This window comes from Nannobrachium achirus (genome assembly GCF_963921795.1).
Source record: "Nannobrachium achirus genome assembly, chromosome: 4".
Taxonomy (NCBI): domain Eukaryota; kingdom Metazoa; phylum Chordata; class Actinopteri; order Myctophiformes; family Myctophidae; genus Nannobrachium; species Nannobrachium achirus.
Genome location: NC_137813.1, coordinates 13,720,396 through 13,733,276, shown reverse-complemented (window position 1 = coordinate 13,733,276; position 12,881 = coordinate 13,720,396). Strand labels below are relative to the sequence as shown.

At 46.8% G+C, this 12,881-nt stretch overlaps 1 protein-coding gene across 1 annotated transcript in view; it reads right to left on the bottom strand.

Annotated features, from left to right (window-relative positions):
- LOC308282662 (RNA binding protein fox-1 homolog 3-like) overlaps positions 1–9,643 on the bottom strand; it is a gene marked incomplete at its 3' end in the record, with an annotated part of 388,814 nt that extends 379,171 nt beyond the window's left edge. The window contains exon 1 of the mRNA XM_080723051.1: positions 9,613–9,643. Coding sequence (XP_080579177.1) covers positions 9,613–9,634 — 22 coding nt within the window. The 5' untranslated portion in view covers positions 9,635–9,643. The remainder of the gene's footprint in view (positions 1–9,612) is intronic.
- Positions 9,644–12,881: the final 3,238 nt, after the last annotated feature.

Here is a 12,881-nt window from a genome sequence, read left to right as displayed (position 1 = left end):
TTATATACCAAAATCTGCTGACATCACCAGGATTGCTGGTCCATCATTGGCTGTTAATGATGAGACACCGACATAGATACATGCAATACCAGCCATTTCAGGGCTATACGGTACGGTCTTCAAAAATCCCGGTCACCTACATATTACCTTATATTCCGGACTATAAGGCGCACTGTCAATGAATGGTCTATTTTCTAACTGTTTTCATATATAAGGCGCACCGGACTATAAGGCGCACATAATAGACGCTACCGTTGGGTTATGCATCCAACAGATGGAGCTGTGCTAAAGGGAATGTCAATGTCAATGAATGATCCATATAAGGCACACTGGACTATAAGGCGCACTGTAGTTTTTTGAGAAAATGAAAGGCTTTTAAGTGCGCCTTATAGTCCGGAAAATACGGTACATACCAAACCCAAAACAGTACTTGCGCGCTCTTCTTGCGCAAGTAATAACCACACGCAACCAAGGACGGGTGCTTCACAGAGGGAGGGGAGGGAGGGGGAGGAGAGAGGGAGAGGGGGGGGGGGAGGGACAGGCCCCCATGCATGCTGTCTCATGGCCACTGATAATACATAAAAGCATTGCAACACAACGTGCATGCAGCCCGTAAATGAGTAAACACGCGCATCAATTTCAAGCAAAAAAAAAAAAGTCCAGGGGGCATTTGAATTTCAAATGTGGCCGACTCCACCCCGCCCCCCACACACACACACACTATACTAGGTCACAGTGTGTATGCCTGTGTGTGTGCGTGTGTGTGTGTGTGTGTGTGTGTGTGTGTGTGTGTGTGTGTGTGTGTGTGTGTGTGTGTGTGTGTGTGTGTGTGTAAATGAATGAATCAATGTATGAATGAATGAATGAAACAAGCTGTGTTGAAGTGCAAGGCATGTTGATGTCCTGATGCCATGTGTGTGTGTGTGTGTGTGTGTGGGGGGGGGGGTCTCTCATTCTCACTCTCTCACACTCACTCACTCTCTCTCTCTCTCTCTGTCACGCGCACGCACGCACGCACGCACGCACGCACGCACGCACGCACGCACGCACACACACACACACACACACACACACACACACACACACACACACACACACACACACACACACACACACACACACACACACACACACACACACACACACACACACACACACACACACACACACACACACCTTTCTACCCCTCACACACTTACACGTCTCCTCCTCCCTCTCTCATTCTCTCTCTCTCTCTCTCTCCCTCACTCTTCTCCTGTTTTTTTCTTCTCTCTCTCTCCAGCAGCGGCGTTTAAAATCAATTCATTCAGTGGACTGCTGACACAGCCCGGCGCGGGGAGAGAGAGCCCAGGATTTATGGCTCCCCCTAATGGGCATGCTCTGAACCAAAGCCCTGCCGTCAGCACTATCCTGGCAGCAGCATGTATGCGTGCACGCTGCCGGGGCGGGAGGGGGGCTGGGGGGCCAGGCCGGGCCCAGGGGCGTCACACCAAATTCTGGGCCCTGGGTACAAGGATTCACTGTGGGCCCCCCAAGAATGTTAACTATTGAAAAATAGCAGATATACAAGCTCACAGCGCGGCACCGAGTGCCGCGCTGCGAGCTTGTTATCTGCTATTTTTGAAAAATCGTGAAAATGTGTGCAAGAAACCTATGTCAAGGACCCCCAAGATGATATTTATTTGTCCACGGACCCCGATCTCAACATATTTCGTTCCAGGGACCCCCAGAAGCAAAATTTGAGTTAGAAATGTTCGCTTAAAAAATACATATATATTCAAAGATTTTCACAGATTTTAACAACTTCTTTTCAAAAATAGCAGATCTACAAGCTCGCAGCGCGGCACTCGGTGCCGCGCTGCGAGCTTGTATATCTGCTATTTTTCAATAGATAAAGTTATTAGGGCCCCGCCACCTTGGGCTCCAGTAACTCAGTCCCACTGCACGCTGCTGGGGCGGGAGGGGGGGGGCGGGTGGAACGGGCCCACGGCGAGCCCAGCCAGCCAGCCAGCCCCGCCCCAACCCAGCCCACCCTACCGATTCATACTTCGTCCTCACTGCGGTGTCGTGCGCACACACACACCAGGAATAGCGTGCAGCCCCGTGAAGCTGATGTGTGAGCCAAGGACGTGCAGGGAATGTTAGAGAGGCAGGGGCTGACATTTCTAAAAGGGGCCTTTTGGTGATAATGTATGATATCACACTGAACTAAACATTACTAGTAAGACGCGTCAGGACAACGAGCGACCTCGTCCTAAAGGGCGAGGTCGCGCCATGTCTTGGCCATCTGGCCAGTGATGTATATCGGAGTTACCCATATTATATGGAGACCCCTGGTACCCATATATGGAGATCCATGAAGATATGCTTTGAGACCCCAAACATGCTTACTCAGTTATTCGTTATGTGAAAATACTAAGACATGTATTATCCCAGATATGCGCTTATAATATTGATGACATCGGGACAGGAATCCCCATATATGGGCATAAAAGGGACATCAAGGCAAAGCGTGAGGTCAGAGCAGCAAATCCATTCTGTTAAGAGTGGTTCCCCTGACATCAAAGTGATGTCAGAGGCTCTGACATCACTTTGATGGGTTTGTCGCTCCCACAGTTGTCAGGCTTTATAGACAGAGATACATACGGACAAGCTGTGACCGTTCACATACTAAACTGCGACCTACGGTCGCAATCAAGTCAATAGTGGCTTAACGGCATGGATTTCTACACAGAGAGGCAAGTCTTTCACCATAAGATGCTGCATTCAAGTTCAGGAGAGTTTGGACGAGGCAGTTCTATTGAATGCTGCCTTCAGGTATGGCATGGAAAGAGCTGCATGACATTTTGCATTTCTTTCACCATAGTAAATCTATACATTCACGTCTGGAGAGGGCACATTTTACAGACAGGTAAAAGGGCAGGGGCTCATGTCATGCAAGCCCCCTTTGATCTATGTGTGCAGTTGTGCACGTGCCTGGTGTGAGCAGGCAGGTCTGCTCTCCTACTCGGTGGTTCACACGTAAAATATGTGTAAACGTGAACCCCATGTAAACCCCATGAAAACTGTGTGGACACCATGTTTTTTCTTTCTCTTTTTGAGCGGTGGTAAACCACTCCATAGAGTGGCTGTGTGTGTGTCTGTAGCCACTAACCTTTCCTCAGCGTTTTGCCATAGCAATGTGTTTTCCTCAGTGTTTTGCAATAGCAATATGTGTGTGTGTGTTTGTGTGTGTGTGTGTGTGTATGTAACCATATTACATCACCAATTACATCCTAGACCTATCTGTAGCCACCTTTTCCTTAGCGTTTTGCCATAGCAATGTGTGTGAGTGTGTAGCCTGTATTACATCACCAATTACATCCTAGATGTAATTGGGTGTGATTTTTCCTCAGCGTTTTGCCATAGCAATGTGTGTGGTGTGTGTAGCCTGTGTATTACATCACCAATTACATTCTAGACATATATCCTAGTCTGAAGCCGTTATGCAAGCATGACCACCGCTCACTTCACATTGGGTGTGATTTTTTCAATCTCTGGGAGCTCCCGATCTACGAGTTTATTTCACTCTCAGAGTGCATAACAAATCATCTACACACTCTCACAGGGTACAGACCCACAAGGGTGCGTTTGTGGAGCTGGGGGGTGTTGTCCCAGAACCCAGCGTTGGGGGGGGGGTGCAGGGGGGACTCAGGGAGGTGGACTCGGTAATAAACAATGTCATGTCCGCGTCCGCTATATACGGTGAGGAAATATAACATCCAACCCCGCTAATGAGGAATCAATAATGTGTCGACCCGCGTCCTGGTGTCAATGGCGAGCCTATATTATTTATTTCTTTCAATGCTACCCGATCGGGGGTTATGCAATGCCTGATCCGTATGTGGCTTTGTGTCTTCTTCAGAGCTTGCGCACGACACCGGGCGAGGCTGTGCCGTGCAAACAACGCTGTAAAGTAAAAAAAGGTTTAAAAAAAAAAGTAAAAATTGTACTGAAGTACATGCACTTGAGTAAATGGTAAAATAAATGGTAAATGGTGCATTTATATAGCGCCTTCATCCAAGGCGCTTCACATAGATTGTGCATTACATTCACCCATTCACGCACACATTCATACACCGACGTCAGAGGAAACCATGCAAGACACCGACCTGCTCAACAGGAGCAACTAGGGGTTCAGAGTCTTGCTCGAGGACTCTTCGACACCAACTCTGGGGGAGCCCGGGATCGAACTGGGAACCCTTCGGGAACTACTATGTGTTCTAATGACGGTTTCTCTACCCCTGAGCCACTGCTGCCCCCGGGCATTGAGGAAATGTACTTATATAGTCGCTCTAAGCCACACTGACTGTACCACAGCTCCGCTATATTACGAGCTACAGAACCATTACTGGCCTGCCCCCGAATTAGCCTCCCCATTACAGCCTTGCTCTCCAGCTGCCTGGCTGCTAACTACAACTGACCAGTGAGCGCTGGCTTCATTACAGAGCCATGCATGTCGGGGCGAGACGCCGTCGCCCCGGCCGTCACATCCAATTTCAAAATACAACGCCCGGGCTCCGAATATCCAACCCCCCTGTCCGTCCTTCTCTCCCGCTTAAGCCATTTAGGGCTAGAATTATTTAACGCTTTAACTATTGAAAAATAGCAGATATACAAGCTCGATATACAAGCTGTCATCATCATTTATGACATCATGCCTTTTGTAGGCATGTCATCATCATGTCATCATCATATATACCCTTTATATAGAAAACCCGGACAGACCGACATTTGCTTATGTAGGCCTACCCATTTCATGGGTCTGGCAAATATTGTCATTTTTGGCAAATCTTTGAATATATCTTTTTAAAAGCGAACATTTGTAATTGTTCTGGGTGGTCCCTGGAACAACATATTTTGAGATGGGGGTTCGTGGCCAAATACTATCATTTTGGGGGTCATTCACATGAAAAGGTTTGAGATCCACTGACATAGAAACATATAGGTTTTTCCAAAAATCTTAAAAAAGGATTTAGAAGACACTTATAGAATCGGGTCGAAAAGACTTTCAAGATTTTCAAGATTTTTCAAAAAATAGCAGATCTACAACCGAGTGCCGCGCTGCGAGCTTGTATATCTGCTATTTTCTTTTAACAGTTAAAGCATAAAATAATGCGTCAGAAACCCGTTCCCGGTTTTAATAGGTTAAGCTCAGCCCTTCTCCTTGTTTCATAAAATATGATGTGATTAAAATAGATTACACACCTTGTTAGCCGAGCGTTACATATTTGATACGGCGGCTGCTTTGAGACGTCGGCTGGGAGGAGGGGGAGGGGGGGGAGAGGGGGGGAGAGAAGCCTCCTTCCCTTCATGATTCAAAGGGCCTCGTCGTTGGCCTTGTTCTTTGGCCTATTTGTTTAATAAGCTCCGCTGCCAGTAGTACATGAGCGGCTGCTTTTAAGTGAACACACTCAGCCCTGCAGCGAGAAAAAGGCTAAGATCAATAACTATACAACCACACACACACCTGTACAACGGAGAGAGAGAGAGAGAGAGAGAGAGAGAGAGAGAGAGAGAGAGAGAGAGCGAGAGAGAGAGAGAGAGAGAGAGAGAGAGAGAGAGAGAGAGAGAGAGAGAGAGCAGGGGTGTCGCACACCAAATTCTGGGCCCTGCATGGGTACAAGGATTCACTCACATTTTGTGCTCGTCTTTGTCTTTGAATGTTTCAAATCGTTCCAAGGTTTTTTTGAAAAACCTATGTTTCTATGTCAGTGGTGCTCAAACCTTTTCATGTTGTGAAGGACCCCCAAAATGATACGTATTTGGCCACGGACCCCATCTCAAAATATTTTGTTCCAGGGACCCCCCATGCAGAAGCAAATATTTGAGTTACAAATTTCTGTTTAAAAAAACACAAAGATCTGCTATTTTTGAAAAGTCGTGAAAATGTGTGCAAACATTTTCACGACATGACTTTCAAAAAGGTAACGCGGCACTCGGTGCCGCGCTGTGAGCTTCTATAAAACAATTAAGGCCCCTCCACCTTGGGCCCTAGTAACTCAGTCCCCCCCCCCCCCCCCCCCCCTTGTGACGCCCCTGAGAGAGAGAGAGAGAGAGAGAGAGAGAGAGAGAGAGAGAGGGAAAAAAACGGAAAGGAAAAAATCACAGGGCCAAGGATTTTCTCTGCAACCTTCCGCTGCAGGCGGAAACGAGGTATAACATGGGATAATCAGCTGCTGCAATCCACAATGCGGTGAGGAGGAGGGGGGAGAAAGGAATCAGGAAAGCGGGGAAACATTTGTCGGTGGAATCCTTACAGGTCAAGCGGCACAAAGAAGAAATATTCAACAACGTTTGGCGTATACAGCCTACAGCGGGGGTCATCAACAGGCAGGGGCGTCACACCAAATTCTGGGCCCTGGTTACAAGGATTCACTGCGGGCCCCCCATGAATGTTAACTATTGAAAAATAGCAGATATACAAGCTCACAGCGCGGCACCGAGTGTCGCGCTGCGAGCTTGTAGATCTGCTATTTTTGAAAAATTGTGAAAAAGTGTGCAAGAAACCCATGTTTCCATGTCAGTGACGCTCAAACTTTTTCATGTCAAGGACCCCCAAAATGATATGAATTTGGCCACAGACCCCCATCTCAAAATATGTTGTTCCAGGGACCCCCCAGAAGCAGAGATTTGAGTTACAAAAGTCTGCTTTGAAAAATATATATTGAAATATTTGCACACATTTTCACGACTTTTCAAAAATAGCAGATCTACAAGCTCGCAGCGCGGCACTCGGTGCCGCGCTGCGAGCTTGTATATCTGCTATTTTCAATAGTTAAAGCATTCAATAATTGTAGGCCTAAATGGGTTAACAACTTGAAAACCTCGCATCCCTTTTCTGAGGAGAACTTTAGCCAAAAATTGCAGATCTACAAGCTCTCAACACCTCGCACTGCGAGGCGTTGAGAGCTTGTAGATTGGCTATTTTCGGCAAGTAGGTTTGGTGTACAGGTAAAAAAGAGCAGACCAAGTACATAGTGTTTACAAAATATCGACGATTTAAGTGGTTAAATGTCTGAAAATACACATTAACATGAATCCAACATAGACTGATGACTGCGCTGTCAAACAAGTCTGTGAATCTATCTATAGTGGGGGGTCCCTGCTTCATCTCTCAGCTAAGGGGTCCTTGGCCTGAAAACATTGAAGACCCCTGGCCTATTATATACACACGCCGTACGAGCGTGTGCACACACGCAGGTCCCCGATAATACCTTCCCTGATTGTCTTTGTGGGGCGGCATAGCTCAGGGGTGGGAGAAACCGTTATTAGAGCACAAAGGGTTCCCGAAGGGTTCCCAGTTCGAATCCGGGCTCCCCCTGAGTTAATGTCGAAGGGTCCTTGGGCAAGACTCTGAACCCCACATTGCTCCCGGTGAGCAGGTTGGTGCCTTGCGTGGTTTCCTCTGCCACCGGTGTATGAATGTGTGCGTGAATGGGTGAATGTAATGCACAATCTCTGTAAAGCGCTTTGGATAAAAAGCGCTATATAAATGCACCATTTACCATTTTACCATTTACCATTGTCTCTGAGGCCGATGTGCGGCAGCTGCAAAAAGTCCCTATTATAGTCTTATTACAAGACAAAACCCCCCAAAAAATGTAGAGTCTTCGAGGGTAAATGAAACTCATTAGGATTCCCATCTCATCTTCCTGACTGATGGAGGAAAAAGATCCTGCGTAATCAAGGAGGACGACAACAACAAAAACCTCCTACTGTGCAGGCCCGTGCGAAACGTTCGCGTCTGGGAATAATATCGGGGTCGTATAATCTCAAGACGTTCTGAAAATAACCCCCCCCCCACCCCTTCTCCCCCTTGCCCCTTCAACAGCGAACAAAGTCCAAGTGCGCGAGAGATTGGGGGAGGAGGGGCCGGGTGTTGAGAATGTAATGCTGGCGCTGCTTGAGGAACAACGCAATTATCATTTAGCGAGTCCGCGAAGCCGCAGCCTGACAGGGGTCGGACCCGCGTGAAAAACTCATTTTCATTTTTCTTATTATATCATGATTGTATAAACAGTCTTAAGCCGTTTAAACCGGGACACAAATCTGTGTAAGCATTATTTTATGCTTTAACTATAGAAAAATAGCAGATATACAAGCTCACAGCGCGGCACCGAGTGCCGCGCTGCGAGCTTGTAGATCTGCTATTTTTGAAAAAAAATTTGTGAACATTAATTTGTCTTTGAATATTTTTGACTTGATTGTATATAATGTCTTCTAAATCCTTTTTCTAAATCAGAGGTACTCAAACTTTGTCATGTCAAGGACCCCCAAAATCACATGGATTTGGCCCGCGGACCCCCCCAATCTCAAACTATGTTGTTCCAGGGACCACCCAGAAGCAAACATTTGAGTTAGAAATGTTCGCTTTTACAAAATATATTCAAAGACTTAAAAAAATATTCACAAAATATATATATATATATTAAAAAATAGCAGATCTACAAGCTCGCAGCGCAGCACTTAGTGTCCCACTGTGAGCTTGTATATCTGCTGTTTTTCAATAGCTAAAGCATTCAATAATTCTAGACCTAAACGGGTTAAACAGTGGCCATGGCGGCTGCAAATTATGGCAAATTAGTCCCTGAATTGCCACTTTTTTTTGTGTTCTTTTTCTTTCTCATAGTGGAGTGCACATAACTAGGAAAGCCCCCTGGAAGTGCTTTTGTTTTCTCCGATAAATCAGCCAAACGGTGCACACCTGTTGAGCAGCGTAAACAGATTAGGCCTCTATTTCATTACAGCCTTACATCAAAAACATCTTGAAGAGAGAGAGAGCTCTCCCTCCAGCCCGCCAGCCCCGCTCATCCAAACCGTTTCCTCTAGAGCGTTAAAGTTGCTTTTCTCACCTCCCACGACCCCCCTGCACACGCACTATAAAAGTGGAGTTTGGCTTTCAGCGGCGGGGGACACATATATAATATCCCACTGCCGCTATATACGCGGCGGATGAGGGGGTGTGGCGGGTGGGGGCACGGGAGGTCCCTCATTACCAAAGCGCAACGGTGATCACGGGCGATAATATGGGAACCATAACCGAGCAATTAGACTAATGGAAAAACGGTATATATAAAGCGTATATATTTTCCCAAGTCCTCTGCGTGCCGCAGTGTGTGCTTGCCGCCGATGCCGCCACCCCCCGCGGCATCGGGGGGGGGGGGCTAGAGAAGTTGCAGAGTTAAGAGAGGGCCGGGAGGGGGCTGCATGATGGCGGGGGGAGGGAGGGACGCATTTCGATTCCTCGCCGCCACCTGCTATATGGCTCCTCGGAGAGCCCCGGAGAGATAGAGGGGCCCCATCTGGGGCGCCAAGCCTCGCGCGGGGCGCCTGGTGCTCTCAGGCATATGGATAAGAGCCTCGAAGCCAGTCTTCCGCTACTTGACCAACTCGCATTAGCTTAATATGGGGCCCGGGTGGGTGGGTGGGGGGGGAAGGCAGGCTTACTCTACGCTCTCTGGCGTATTGTGGACTTCTTCTTCACTGCGACACAGCGGATAAGGACACATGAGGACACACACACACTGCAGGGTTTTTGTTTTTGTTTAGTTGTTGGACTCCCTCCCTTACCTGCCCAGCTGGGGGTCTCCATGTACAGGTGAAGGCGGAACGGGGACGCGGGGGCTGGGTGGGGTCACTCACTGCAGTCGCGGCGGGTCGCTAATGGTCCCTGCATGGGAGAGAGAGAGAGAGAGAGAGAGAGAGAGAGAGAGAGAGAGAGAGAGAGAGAAAACAAATTCATCACCACTTCAGCTCCGTTTCACAGTGTGGCGGACGGCGTCATGCCGCAGAAATATATACAGTAGCAACTCACAAAGCATCGCATCGCAACACGCTGTGAGCTTATGGATCCACTATTTTCACCCTAGCTAGGTAGGTAGATAGGTACTAGGTAGGTAGGTTACAGAAAAAAGATGTATACACATACAAAAAAAAAAATATATATATATATATATATATATATATATATATATAGCTACTACGAGTAAACAGGTGGTGACATACCGGTACAGAGATTAGGAATACAATACTACACGTAACACTCCCTAAGGTCGAGTAGTGACCGCAGGGTACCAGCGAATTTTGCAAAAAATTGCAAAAAAGAAACACGTCAACATAATATATGAGACATGGTGGGGGTGGACATTAATTGACGATATATACTGTGTGCAGGCGAGCATAATTGCATGTAAACTTACAAGCAAAGGCTATTCAAAGCACACGTGAGGAGGAAAAGGGCAGAGGAGATCTGTACACTTTGAGACACTCAAAGTGTACATCAATTGAGCTGGTCTACCACAACTGAACATGCTTAACACTGTCTAGTCTATATAGTTACAGCAAGCACCTGTAGGAGGTATAAAAGAGCATAGTGTGTGGGTGTGACAGGCAAGCGTGACACAGTGTGACAGGCAAGGGTAACAGCTTAGCGTCACAGCTTAGCGTCACAGTGTGACACAACTGCTGCAGGTTCTCACACTAAACTGCTCCCTGCGGTCACAAAAAGCCAAAGGAGAAGGAATGTCTTGTTTGGCCCTCCGTCCGCACTTGGAACTCACAGAGACGCCAGGTTCAATATGGTTAATGTAACACAGCAAGCCGTTTTTATTGCGTATGTGTGCATATCGTGATGCGTGTGTACACATTATGTGTGTACTTTACTGTACTTTGTGTGCACACCATGTGTGTGCTTACTGTCCACTGCACAATGTGTGTGCGTACTGCACTGCTTGTGTTAACCTATATGTGTGTAGTGCGCACCGTACTACACGTGTACACCATTGTGCACGTGCGGCTGTAAAAAGGAGCATCCTCTTTGCAGGAGCACAGCGGCTGGCCGGGTACTACACGGCGTGCCAGCGTGATGAAGGGTGCTCGTGCTGGGTGAGTTGTGTGTTTGTCTGCACGGCCCAGGCAGCCGGGCAGCGCCCGCCGGGGCTTGGCACGCGCCCAAAAGGCTGCCCAGTAGATTAAGTACAAGTAGAGCAATACCACAATGACAAAAGTACTCTGATGCCAGTGAATGGCCAGTATCAAAAAGATTGTAACATGACCAAAAGGTATAGAAGGTATGCATAAAGTGAATGGCAAATCGAGTGGCAAAGTGAGTGGCAATATGAGTTTAACGTCGTTTAATGCAATCAGACAGGACTTTTCTGTTTGGATGTAATGGGCTGTCAAGGCCAGAAAGTCATTATTTTGGTCATAGGAATAGGCGTTCCCGCATAACTTCCGGGTATGATGATGATGTCACACGCATACCCTCTATTGGCATCAGAATATAGTTGTTATATAGTTGAGAGAGATGAAGCAGGGACCCCCACAACCCATACATACCATATAGTTTCATCGTTTGACAGCACAATCAGTGTATTTTGGGTTCATGTAAATTTGTGTTTCCAGATATTTAACCACTTGAACTGTCAATTATTAATAAACATGACCTCTCAATCTGTACTTGGTCTGCTCTTTTCCCCCACTACACGAAGCCTGCTGCGAGGTGTTGTGAGCTTGTAGATCTGCTATTTTTGTCTAAGTTCTCGAAATATGGACAATAAGGTTAAATTAGGTAAAAAAAAAAAGAGAAAAAAAGCTTCTATCACACAAAGATTTGGAGGACCCACTGTAGTAACTCTGAGGACCCTATAGGGGTCCCGGACTCCCTGTTGAAGATCCCTGGTGTAAAAACCAAAAAAATAAATAAAAAAATAAAGATATGGAAGCGCTCCAGTATAAGAGTAAAAGCACCTCAAAATTGTACACAATAAGCACACAATACTCGAGTAAACGTTCCTACGGTATAGTTATACTTCACCTGCCAGCCGCTGCTGTAGCTGCGGTGAAAGAAAGCGCATTGATTTCCTCCCCACAGAAATAGCTTCTCCCCCAAGCCCTCCCCCCCCTCCCCCTTCCCCCCTCCCCCCCGCTCCTGATTAAGCATTCGGCAGCGGAGCCCTGCCAACGCGATTTGTCATTTATCAAAAGTAATTAAAAGCAATTTCTTTTCTCTTGTTGATTGGGAATTGACTAATTGTTGGGACTGTATGAAAGCGCGGGGCGGGGGTTGGGAATAAATAAAACAAGGGGTATGCTGTAAGGAATGGATGAATTTTGCATAAACTCTGAGAAAAGCATAAATGCTGTTAAAAGAAATGCAGGGCCAGACATCTGGCACGGCCATTTCTTCCTCCCACCGACCGTGATTATGTGACTGCAGAAGCCAAACAGTTGTTGAGACCGTTCTGATATAGAGCCCACAGCCAGTAAATAATATATTATATCCTCGCTGTCCAGCAGAAACCTTGTATCTCCAAGTTTCAAATTTGTAGCCTATGTTTTTCCGAAAATTAAAGCCCTACTTCATCGTACAAAAGCATCGCACAAAAGTAAAACAGCCGATCTACAAGCACACAACGGCTCGCTGTTCAAGGCGTTGGTTGTAGATCGACTATTTTCACTATTTTAAAGAGGTGATGCCATAGTTTTGCACCTTTTCTGTTTTGTATGTGTCTACGGAGTTAACATATAACTCTAACAGACGCCCATGTGGTTACAATGTGCATATTTGCCTTCCCTGTGTATTTTTGGTTTCTTCCTGAAAGGTGAAAGCCTCCCGAGTCAAAAGGCCCAACTGAAAAACACTGCTTTAATGACATCATATAATGAACTCCTCCCCTTTTACCATTCACCCAACACTGTGGGTGTGGCTAACTTCAGCTGGGTCACCACCCACCATGAGAACCAGCCATACTTAAAGGGCCAGTTCACCTCTGGGACAACCAGATCTTATTTTATTGTTGTTTGGGAGACGATCAACACAATCCTGAGTTATTTTTTGT